The sequence below is a fragment of the Papilio polytes genome, unplaced genomic scaffold, assembly GCF_000836215.1.
Source record: "Papilio polytes unplaced genomic scaffold, Ppol_1.0 DF822067.1, whole genome shotgun sequence".
NCBI lineage: Eukaryota > Metazoa > Arthropoda > Insecta > Lepidoptera > Papilionidae > Papilio > Papilio polytes.
The window spans coordinates 6653229-6665096 of record NW_013527137.1 but is presented as its reverse complement, the minus strand read 5'-3'; the positions used below and the strand labels follow the sequence as shown (position 1 = coordinate 6665096).

The 11868-nt window shown below is 34.6% G+C and overlaps 1 protein-coding gene across 2 annotated transcripts; it reads right to left on the bottom strand.

The window, feature by feature from the left end:
- Positions 1-265: 265 nt before the first annotated feature.
- Positions 266-9780, bottom strand: LOC106107494. 2 transcript variants are annotated; one of them, XM_013288370.1, is made up of 28 exons: positions 9585-9780; positions 9142-9327; positions 8914-9042; positions 8613-8742; positions 8284-8489; positions 8035-8164; positions 7791-7924; positions 7533-7677; positions 7311-7468; positions 6946-6990; positions 6740-6838; positions 6195-6580; positions 5915-6127; positions 5537-5831; positions 5030-5239; positions 4598-4953; positions 4255-4528; positions 3815-3967; positions 3369-3458; positions 2930-2976; positions 2422-2533; positions 1758-1972; positions 1584-1659; positions 1479-1512; positions 1367-1414; positions 1092-1260; positions 745-905; positions 266-480 (listed from the first exon to the last, which is right to left on the bottom strand). In XM_013288370.1, exons 1-28 carry the CDS (start codon positions 9693-9695, stop codon positions 359-361), a joined length of 4434 nt encoding a protein of 1477 aa, XP_013143824.1. In that variant the 5' UTR covers positions 9696-9780; the 3' UTR covers positions 266-358. The 2 variants fall into 2 exon arrangements, with proteins under 2 accessions (XP_013143824.1, XP_013143825.1); XM_013288371.1 differs by lacking the exon at positions 6946-6990.
- Between the last annotated feature and the right edge of the window lie 2088 nt (positions 9781-11868).

The following is an 11868-nucleotide window of genomic DNA, read 5'->3' as shown; positions in this document are numbered from 1 at the left end:
GTTAATGAAACCATAAAATGCTCTGATGTTTTATCATTTAAGTGCTTGGTTCGTTGTTAAATTGAGCATTTTAAACATCTAACGTCTTTTAGACTTAAAGTCCGCTACACACGCTTCGTTTATGGAACAGTTTTGTAAATTCTTCTAACTGAAATGTTCCCAGTTATGTTAGATTGGACGCTTTAACTGTTTGGATAAAACTGAGTGTGTATAGCGGGCTTTAGATTAACAAGAAAGTGAATATGTGAAATAAAAACAAAAAAAATTATGTTATTTATTTATTGAAGGAAGAAACTAACATTTTCACCTTATCGGAACATAAAATATTCTTCTAACTATGTCTTAAAGGTAGAAACTTCTATTTTGTTTTCGACTCGTGCTTCTTACGTGTGAAAGAGGCATTTTTATTTGTTTCCAGCAAAGTCAGGGCTAGATCCCTTGCCTCTAATGCATCATTTAAACCCTGACTCCACTGCGAATCTGAAAGCAACGTTAAAAGAGCTTTAGTAGAAGTAGTGAAAACGCTACGATTAGCTCACATCAGATCAAAATCAAAAAACATGAAGGTGAACAAGAAGCTAACAAATAAATGTAATCTTATGGAGTTTTAAGCATAGTAAATGAAATTAGAACATAACCATAACTTAAATGTGAAATTCTGCTAATAAAACGCAAAACAGTAAATGATTATAAAAATTATCCAGCTGTTTAGAAATATTTACAATAACGTGTTGAAATACTTACCAACAAAAAGGTTCTCAAGTACATCACATCGCGTCTTTTGCACTTCTAATATATTAGTCTCGTAATAAGCTTGGAGTTGATTCATGCGTTCAATAGCCGCCTCCAACTGCGCGTCGCGCGCCATTCTGGAAGCTTCTGCCATTTCTGGTGTTATTACAATACTGAAAAAGATAGACTGATCAGGAATAAATTTAGCTGAAAGAATTTACTTAGGTTGTTATACCTAAGTAAATTCTTGGATGCAAATATCTCCCAACTGTCCAATCTTCTCCTACAGAGATAAGGGAGCCGCTCGTTTGGTTATACATGGATATAATGGTTGAATTCTTATCTAGAAGTTTATTTACCATTCATCTTCAGTTTGTTCTCTCGTACATAAATCTATGAAATCTAGAGGCTTGAATTTGTCTTTCAACACATCTGGCATAGTCAAGTATTTAGTTCCATCTTCAACGTCTAACATCTTACTTGAAGACTTACGGTCATCCTTTTTAATTTCTATTCGTACAGCTGAAACTTTGTTAAAATCATTGTATTAAAAGTTTTCGATTCTTGATATGTCCCAATTGTCTTCTTTTTGGGTTTAGATCTACGAGATTTTTACAAATGAATGTAACAATACCAGGACTGCTAGAAGCTGGGGTGGGCAGTTGTCGACTTGACGGTGCATCTGGAAATAAAATAAAATACTTTGATTCTAGTTTTTCTTGGACAAGTAATTTTAAAAATCTTACCTTGACTTTCGTCGGTAAAAACAAAATCAGATATCTGGAAAAAGACCATTTAATTTCAATATCCCTACAAACTTCGAAATACATTTAAATTATAAAAAGAGCAACCTCATTAGATTTGCCATCAACAATTTCAGTAACAGGAGGAGTAGGCATATCCAAGTATTCATCTCGAAATTCTTTTCTACAACAAAAAAAAAACATTTACAACTTTACGTTGCTTTCCTGCAGTTCTATTTACAAGCCACGTTTGACCACAAAGAATGTTTTAGTTCAACTAACCTAATCTTTGCGCCTCTAGCGTTTCTACCAGAATCTTTGGCGTCCCAGGACCTCGCTGCAGCAATAAACTCCAGGTCCCTGGAGTCGTCGCGGCGCGCAGTCGACCCGGAGTCAACTGTCAGTGAACACTCCATCTCGATGTACGCGTCACCGGGCAATGGATCGTTCACTCTCGGACTGTCTAACTTATCTTTGAGACTTGATTGAAATGATGTCTACAATAACATTGATAAGTACTTTACACTTTTGCTATATCTTTAAGCATGTGTATTTGCTAATGTATGTTAATTCCTGCTGCCAGTCAGTATAGTCAAGTTGCTTAGTGGATATTGTGTAACTGCTGTATTCAGAGATTTAAATGGTTTGCCTCTAACTGCAGCAGTAATGGCGTCTTTTTTATATTATAAGGTGGGAAACTAACAAGCGGCCACTTGAAACCGCCTGAATGGCGTAGTGACCGCTGCCCTTAATCGACGGTGGAAGGAGACGCAAATAAAAAAGATATTTCCTCTTCCTATGCGTTCCTCCACCGTCAAATCCACTTGTAAAGTTATAAACTTTATAAAGTTGGAAATATTACGCATGTTCTAATAAGTACTTTACATTGAAATTAAATGTAGAGTGTGAAATTAGCATCAACAATTATTAAAATAATTCATTAAACCTTTTCTCTTAATGTTTTTCTGGGCATATCTTTGTACCCCGATTGACCCTGAATTTCGATGACCCTTCTCCATTGTGATATCGTGAGTGGCCATCCTTTTGGTGCTCGAACTCTGACAAAAAGAACTGCATCAAAACTAAAATCGGTACTAAAGAATTGCTTGTTGTAAAATATTAGTATAAATACTCAGGAATTTTAAAGACATTAGTTAAAAATAATTACATTAGAACCTTGATAAATTAAGGCCAAGGGAAACAAAAAAATATTTAAGTTATAGAGGTTTAAAGTTAACAAGGGTCTATGTTATATAGGTTTTGGGCTCTGATGAGAAGAGAACATATTATTTTTTTGAAGTTATTGAGTTTTTTTAAGTTACCGAGGTTTGAGTTATCGATCTACTGTATTATGTTTTATTTCAAACCAAGATAAGGGTTAACGTTAGCTTAACCTCGCAACGTAAGATAGTTTTCGGTATTTTAATTTATTTAATAAAATTTTAAAACCTTACTCTATCATGTAAGTCTTCATCTCTCGTACTAAACTGGTGTCTCGTATCTAAAAAAAAAATTAAAAAATTTCACTAAAATAATGTAATTCACAAAGACAATTACACCAATTACAAAATTAGCAACAAAGAATACATGTACGTAGTGCAAAAATAGTTTTTTGATATCAAATGTCATCATCTCCTCTATCTTATCCTCCTCCCTGAGGGTCAGTGCATGGGTTTTCTTCCTCCAAATAACTCTATCATCTGTCATCTCAGTCACTCTCTTATTGATCGTGTCATCATTCACGCAATCCTGCCTTATCTTTTTAGGTCTACCTCTACCGGTGTACACACTCATAACTAACGTCCTTCTTGTTACATGCGATTCATCCCTCCTCATAACATGTCTACACCACGCTAACATTTGATAATAAGTTTATATTCTTCTTTTATCTACCTTAAATGTAGATCTGTGTTTGGGTATAACGTTTGTGGGTTTACTACTTCTGACACTACGTGTTGTTCGCATGCTGGAATCACCGGGAGACTGAAAAAAAGTATATTATTGCTAACTATTTTGATAGATAATAACTGAAACAGCTATATGGAACTGAAAGAAATTCCTTCAAAACTGTCTTTTTGTCGTCTTCAACTAGTCCCATAGAACTCTATTTATGTCACATTCACCCGTTCTATTGTTAAATTTATAATAATGGAAGAAAATAAAGATATATATAATTATTAATTAATAATACGATGGATACGAAGCCGAGAAGAAGACAGTTAAAAATTTTATGAAGTTGTACATATGAGAAACATCAATTTTTAATACCATGGATTTGCATTTATAGAACAGTTAGTTATAAAAATACCTTTTTAATCAACAACAATTAATGATTTTACCGAACCAGCCAATAATATAGATTTAAGCGTTGGTTTCGCTTCTCCTTGCAATTTGATGTACGGCCAGTACAACTCCCCTCTGCCCGTGTACCTCGCCACTTCTTCTATAACGCCACTACGATTCCTCGATTTAAGTATAGCTACCATTTCCAGCTGTTAATTAAAAGTAATTTATAGCATTCGCCTGCGACTCTATTCGCGTGGAATAAAATAAATAAGTAGCCTACATGTTCTTACAAACTTTGCATCTATGCCAAATTTAATCGATATTCGTTCAGTCGTTTAGGTGGTAAACTCTAACATCCATCTATCTAAACTTTCGCATCTAAATCATTATTAAGATTAATTTAAGTTAAAAAATCGAGATTCAACTCATATTAAGTAAACAGAGCAATGAGGACTGTCATTTAGTTAATGAAAGTATGTCTAAAATAACTTACATCTGGTGTTGTAGATGAAGCTCTAAAACAAATCGTTTCTTGTTTATGTACAGAAATTTGTAGTCCACCTAAGATATTTCTTTCATTTGGTAGATATATTTCATCAACATGTACTTTATTAGCCGATGGAACAGATAGCTCCTTACAGCCATCGACATCGTTGTCACACATGTGAAAGTTGTCGGCGATGTTGGACATTACGTTCAATTGCCAATGGGCCTCGGAATGTACATTAAGCGGTTGTCTCAGAGATCCATGACCGATGATAGTATATCTATAAACACAAAGACACATTACTGCACAAATACACCCTTATTTCTATAGAAGCAAGGTTAAAACTTACCCATTATTATTTGGATCGAAATGATAAGTGAAATGAGTATTATACACTTGCGGTAACAGAGATGCTGTGTCATTATTATAAACTTCTATTATAGAATTAATCTTAACCATTCCGACAATACTTTGGAGATCAAGGTGGACTTTGACAGGGGCGTGGCAGAAGAACACGGCTTGGAAGTATGGGATCCAAACGCATTGAGGAGTTAAATGAGTAGAGCCAATGTGTTGCTTTAAACCACATGTCCCGGTTAATGCGGAGGACACAGAATACGCATGCTTTGTACCAGGAAACATAATAAAGAACTCATTCATCAATCCTGATAAAGCTTCCAGATTTCCAAATGCACTATCCATCAACTGAAAAGTGAAGATTAAAAGTTAAATTCCGAAATATTGTCCTTATCTCGTTGATTTTGTTATAAAATTAACTTACACATTTCATAATTTCAGGGGTGATAGTGTCGCGAGCATCGATAATTTTCCTCGTCCTAAATCCCCTCCAAAGCGCTTGTATCTTTTTCGCCGCTTCTTGTTGTCTTATTTTCATCTCTCTAATGGTTTTTAGATGGCCGCAGGATAAGTGGTCTTCAGCGATTTCGCAGATGGTTTGTTTATTCGATTCCGTGCCTGTATCTTCAGGTGTCTGAAATTGTTTTGAATAATAACTAACCAATGAAATACGTTTTCTTTTTGGGTCAAATCTCATAAGAGATTCAAACATGCGGCAGAAACACCAAGTTACCCACGGGACACGTTACGACACCCATGGATATCCGCAATACCAGAGAAATAACAGATGCATTGCCAGCAATTTTATGTTTGTATCAAAATATTTTGAGAATCAACAGCCAAAAATCATGCTTCCAACACCTATCCTTCCAACTATTTGATTTTTAAATATTATTTTATCTAACTATATCTTGAAATGAGTGATACTTACAATTTCGGTATAGTGAAATCTGTAAAGTTCTAATTCCTCAGATTCAGGCATCAAACAGTCACACGGATCATTGGCCAGCCATTTTGTCGTCGAAATATAAGACTTTATATTTTTGGATAATCCAAAATCAGGGTCTTTTAGATAGCGTTGCAGAAATGTACAAACTAAATGATATTCGTGTGGTGCCAATTTTTTCCTCAACGTTTCTTGTAACGCTTGACGGAACATCCAGTGAAGTAAACCCTTGTCGTAACCAACTTCCTGACGATTCCAATCCATGTCAGGTTGGTACGATCTACAAATTTATCACTAACTGAATTAACACTATTGTGATAGGGATTGGATTTAGATTATTTACGTTTTAGTGAATAAGCGTACCTGTAAAAGTCCTTATCGGATGTATTTACAACTGTAGCAGATTTACTTATCCGTACGAAATTCTGAAACGCCAAGCCGAGGCCGGTTAGGAACCTCGCTGCCCACGGACACTCGTGCATAGCGGCCACTTGGACAACATCCCTGGTGCCCACACATATTGTAGATTCGCTCAGTGTCATCACGTGCCATGGCACTCTCGAATGAATCCATAATCTGAATTATTACATTTATTTGAATATTTCAACATACTAAAATGTTCTTTGTGATTTATTAAACTTACCTACAAAAATGTCTCCCTTGCTCAAACGACACTTCCGTCGAATCATATCCTCGGGTCTGTAAAAATGCTTTTGGTTTGGGCAATTCACATTCATCGAACCATTTAAACTTTTCAATAAACACGTAACCAGGTTCTATGTAACAGTCTATTGGATGACCCGCATGAAGAAACACTCGAGGGTGAAGCATGCCGCAAGATATTTTAAGTACATTTTCTTCAGGTCCGTCTATTTGAAGGTAGAGTGGCGATGTTTTAGACGCAGGGATATCAAGCTGCTTGTTTGGAGGTGCCTTCGTGACGTGAATCGGAGGATTACTGGCTATGGAACTAAGTTGAAACATTGACGGATAACATAGGATACTTATGTTCTTCAAGACGTTCATTATCTGAAAGAAAAAGTCAATAATAATGTCATAGTACCATCCATTCTATAGTTTAATTAAAAGTGGTTTATTTTTCATTTAACCCAAATTACTCTTCCGACTCTCTTCCCGTGATTGGAGCCCTTCGTTATTTATTGAAATGTTTGCAAAATAATTTGTTACCGTATCAAATTTAACCCATTCCCGTAATTCCTCTTTGAGTTGCGGAGACATTGTCTGATTTGTAGCTGATCGGGTGCCTTCTTTACCACCCTTCTTGACCTACAAATAAACAATGAAATAAAATTAAGTTTCTCAAGTCGTATTCAAGTGAAAACCACGTGTGACATGTTGTTTTAACAAAATATATCGAACGAAGTATTCCTTACCGCAGGGTTAGTTTTACCTTGTTCTTCTCGGAAACCAAATGTTATCTGTACAATGTACAAAATCGTTAAAAGGAATTAAAAACATAATAAAAAAAACTAAACTGACAAAAATCGATTCTTGTAATGAAAAAATAAAGTTCACATTTTAGATAGGCATCTAATTTAACACGACAAATTAAAAGTAAAATTGATAGAACCTCGGAAGTAAATCATCATCATCCTTTTTATCCTATTCCCGTAGGGTCGGCGCAACAGGTTTTTGTCCTCCACATAACTCTATCTTACGTCATCTCAGTCGGAAAGTAAGTCAATCGGAAGTAAATATTAAACAAATTCAACCATTATTCTATTCAACCAATACTTACCGAATCAGTGCTCTGAACATCCAACAAGTGAGGAGCCTGCGATAGTTTTAGCAAGCCATTTAATTTAACAAATTTCGTTCTAGGACAATCATAAGCCTCGTACAGTCCGTGATTCCGAGCCCAATCTACCCATCGATATTGTTTCCATAGAGCAACCTCTGAAATTAAAACAAATTTAAGTACAACCTATAGTAGTCAAACCTTCTTTTAAGTTATCCTCACCTGGTTCAGGTAATGGTTTCTTTATCGGCAAATCTCTTGCCATAGTCACTAATAGACTCATCTCAAAAGCTGGTGTTATACCAGGTAGAAAATATGGAGGCAATTCTCTGGTGTCTTTAATAAAAAGTGATGTAATTGACCTATGCTGAAATAGTATTGTAAGATTTAAAAAATGTTTATTTACTCATATAAAGTTTTGTATTTCAAATGATCTTTAGACAATTGCGTTTGCCTGATAAATTTTCATTTAATTATTACCCTAAATACTGCAGTTTCCTTCACATTAGATTTCTTTGATTTAGGCCGAATGGCGCTTGCTAGAGTATCATCGTCGTCATCCCACGAGAATAGTGGCACTTCTGAAGTAATTAGTTTCCATAGTTGATCAGCATCTAAATAGAGTACAGCAATAACACTTTCATTACCAACAAAGACAGAAAGTCTAACATTTTGAAATATTACCAATATTGTCTTTTTATTAAATATACAAATTTCATGTTACCATCGTAAGTGTAGGTCAAATTCAATGCCCCAGTGAGAGCATGTAAAATATCGAATTCAGGAAGCACTTCATCTTCAGTGAAAGGAGTATCCACATCTTCCATGCTGGGAGCAGCCAGTTTTAACAGGGCCTGGTAATATTGTTTCCTCATAATAATTTTAGAGGCCAATCAAACACGCTAGATATTTAAGCGCAGTGACGTATTTGTGATCCAAGTTACTAAAAGAAAGCATAAGATTCATGTCATACCTTGCATAACAATAAGGGCCACAGTATAACAGTAGGGTTGGACATAAAGGGAGCTGGTGGCTTGGCCTGAGCTGACTGTTTCGCGTTTTGACTGAAGTAGGGTGCGAACGGCAGCAGCGGACAATCTGTCGCGTCTACTGGAATCTGGTCGCTCACCCACACGCAGCGCCATGCGCCTATGTAATACAGCCGTACGAGGTAGCAACCTGGAAATTTAACGGTATAATAAAAAATCACACAAGATTTAATGTTTTGTTTAGTTTTGTTAAAATTAAATTATATTTCAGGATAACATGACAAGTTAGAAAATAATATTTTCTTCTTCTTACCATTTTTTGATAAAGTAGGACGGTGTTGCTGTCCACCGCCATACTTCAAACCTGGAGAGTAAATGTGGTACCGTGCTCGCCAACCCTCTGGTGGTATGGTAAATACAAAGTTTTCCCATTGATGTTCCACCTGTAAAAACAAGCATGAGATTTACGCCAACAGCATAATTATTAAGAGTACTATGTTTACAAAATTGGATTCCGTGATCGTGGGTTCAAATTTTGTTATTTGACTGTTGTCGTATATAATATTCTACCACAAACCTAGATCTTAGTTCATATAGTAACAAGATACACTTACTGTAAAGTCTTCTGCTCTCTCCAGTATATAACAATAAGATAGTACTTTTCTGCAGAATGATGACATCTGCAGCACTGGGTAGTAAGCAAACTGGATATCTGATATGGACATTGTCCCACCGTTATTATCCTAAAAATCAAATATATAACCTTAGGAGAACTTCTACACCCTAACAACAAAGACGCCTGTAAAAATCATAGAGCAATTTATAAAATAATCAATGCTTACATCAAATATTGTAACCTCCGCTTCCCACAGAGTCTGTGCTAAGTCCTCGGCCCTCACCCAACCGTGCAAACGTTTCATCGCCGATCTTGGCAGCGGCTGGATCTGAGAATCGACCCATATATGCTCGGTGTGGGTCCTTGAAACCCCTTTAGCCAGTCTCAAAGTAGATTTATAATCCAGTGGACCCTAAAAACAACAAGCGGACCATCACGTTAATTAAAAATCATATAATTTTGTCGTTTAACAGAGTACAATGTACTAAAGTCCCTTTTAAAACGAGTACACTTGCATCTGCCCAAAAAGGGGTAGAACTGTGTATTACAAGAGGCGAAGAGGAAGGGGTGTGATTGTGAATAGATTATACATTTTTGAACATGCTTAACTAATTATATACGTGGCAACAATATATGACTTTTAAATCTTAGACGAGATTCTGAACATACCAATCCCCAGGAATCCACGGAAAGTTCATTATCTCGGAATTCTCTGAAAGGGCAATCAGTCGGACTGTAATGTATGTCCAGTATGCTTTTAATGCCATCTGCTTTTTTCATATTTTTCAATACACATCCAATTCCCTGCTTCAAGATAAACAGATTTTTTCAAGAAAATGTAGCTGTCAATACCTATTTCATGACACTTTTGAAGTATTCCATAAATTATTTAAATGCATTTTCATTACAGCTTTGAGGTTTAACGTAAATGAATACCATAAAATGTTATATTATTGGTACAAATGCTATTTTCATTTCATTTTATACCCTAACTTTTTCCCGATCCTTGAAAATTAATATTATGTACTTACATACATTTAAAAATGTCTATTTATTTTATTTTTTAAAGAAGTTGTATTAGTATAAAAATAAATGTATAGACCAAGAAAGATTTCTTGTTTCGGACTAACTTTTCCTACATTTTGGTATCAGCTTCAATATTATTGAGAGGATATTCTTCGATACTTTTCTTATATTCTCGCCTTTTCTATATTCAAAAATACAACCCCTTATTTGAAAACAAGCGGTAACATCTGCACTACTTGTAAAAGATTCTCTGTCGGAATTTAAAGTGTGAATAAGTTATACATGAAAGTTTGCCTTTATTTATCTTTTATTCATGTTCTTGCGAAAGGATTTTCAATATGTGAACATTTTACTTTGATATAAAAGCATTATTTGTAACACAATTCATATAATTGGCTAGTCTATACGATCCATATTCTTTGGTAAATCATAAAGCAATTATTGCAAAAGCTTGTATCGAGCAACTGCAGATGGCTTTGCGGTTGCAATTGAAAAGTGGACTTCGAACTACTAAAATTGCTTACAGGCTTTAGTTATTGACAGTTCTAATAATTTTAAAACATAAATGGAACTTGTTTTCTAGTTTTTGGAGACCCACATTATTTGTCTACTAAAGAATGAACCTTATACGAAATTACTCTAAAGTAGGAAAGTTTAAAAGCTATTGCTCTGAGAATTTGTCACCATCGTAACGTCAAGCTGGGTCGTTAGTTCTCTTTAATTTGACGGTGACATGATTCTCGAGAACAAAAGCTTTTAAAGAGTATTAAGATGAAGCTCGTGACGTTAGTTGGAATGGCAGGCGTTAAATTTAATTTTTCCACGTCTTGCCTATTCTAGCACTAACAGAGATTGTTGTGCTTATATGACGCGGACAATTTAGTATATTGTTCTTGAAAGTTACTTTAGAAATGTTCATCTTAAGTGAAAAGTTACGATACTTGTCTGCATTTTATAAAAATAAATTAATAACCGAATATATCTTAACTAACTGTTTATCACGACTTCGCCATCTTGAAATTTATGTAAATTTAGATACATTATCTTTGTAATGGTGAAAGAATTTTTAAAATCGAATCAGGAGTTGTTAAGTTATTTCAATACATACAAAAATGCCAATCTTTTCTCTTTATAATATTAGTATAGATACACATAGTCGTAGCACTTCGTAGACGTCATTTCTACAAACTGAAAGACATTGAATAAGTCTACATTAAAGAAGTAGAATTTTGAGTTGTAATTTAGACAGCTCAGTCAATACCCCTTTGAAATGGGCGTGTGCAGCGAAAGCTATCGAAGGAGACTCTCTGATGCAATAACTTTGATATTGCTTCCTCAAAGACATAGATTAAAAACATAATAGAATGGACACTGAAAGTAAAAAGTTTAAGATTATTTAAAATGTTTTATATACTTGGACTGAAAAGAACACAATAAAAGAAAGAGTAATGTATTTTTTGGAATTTCAAAAATTTTTGTTTATATAAAATAACATGTTAGTTTTACTAACCATGAAATATAACAGTTTTTTATGTTAGGGTCTTTCTAATTCAAGTTATGAATCATTAAATAACACATTAATTTTGTAAAAAAATCATTTCAAGTTCGTCTTCAAGTAAGTATTCTATGAAAATGTTCACGAATCACAAGTATTATTGGATTTTAAATTCGATCGTGTTCTGTTTTTAAGTAAAAAAAATCTTTTTACTTCTTCATTCATCCTACTTTGATTTTAAACATCAGTGTTTTTCGCATACGCTATATTAAATAGCGTGTATCATTAAAACTTTGCCTAATATATTCCACTAGGAGTTGTCAAAGTGGATTATTTATTTGGCCGCGTAAATCTCCATAAAGGCAATTTCCGACCGACGGTCATAAATCTAAGTAAACAAGTCTGCTAACAAGTTTTGGAAAATTTTGTTTT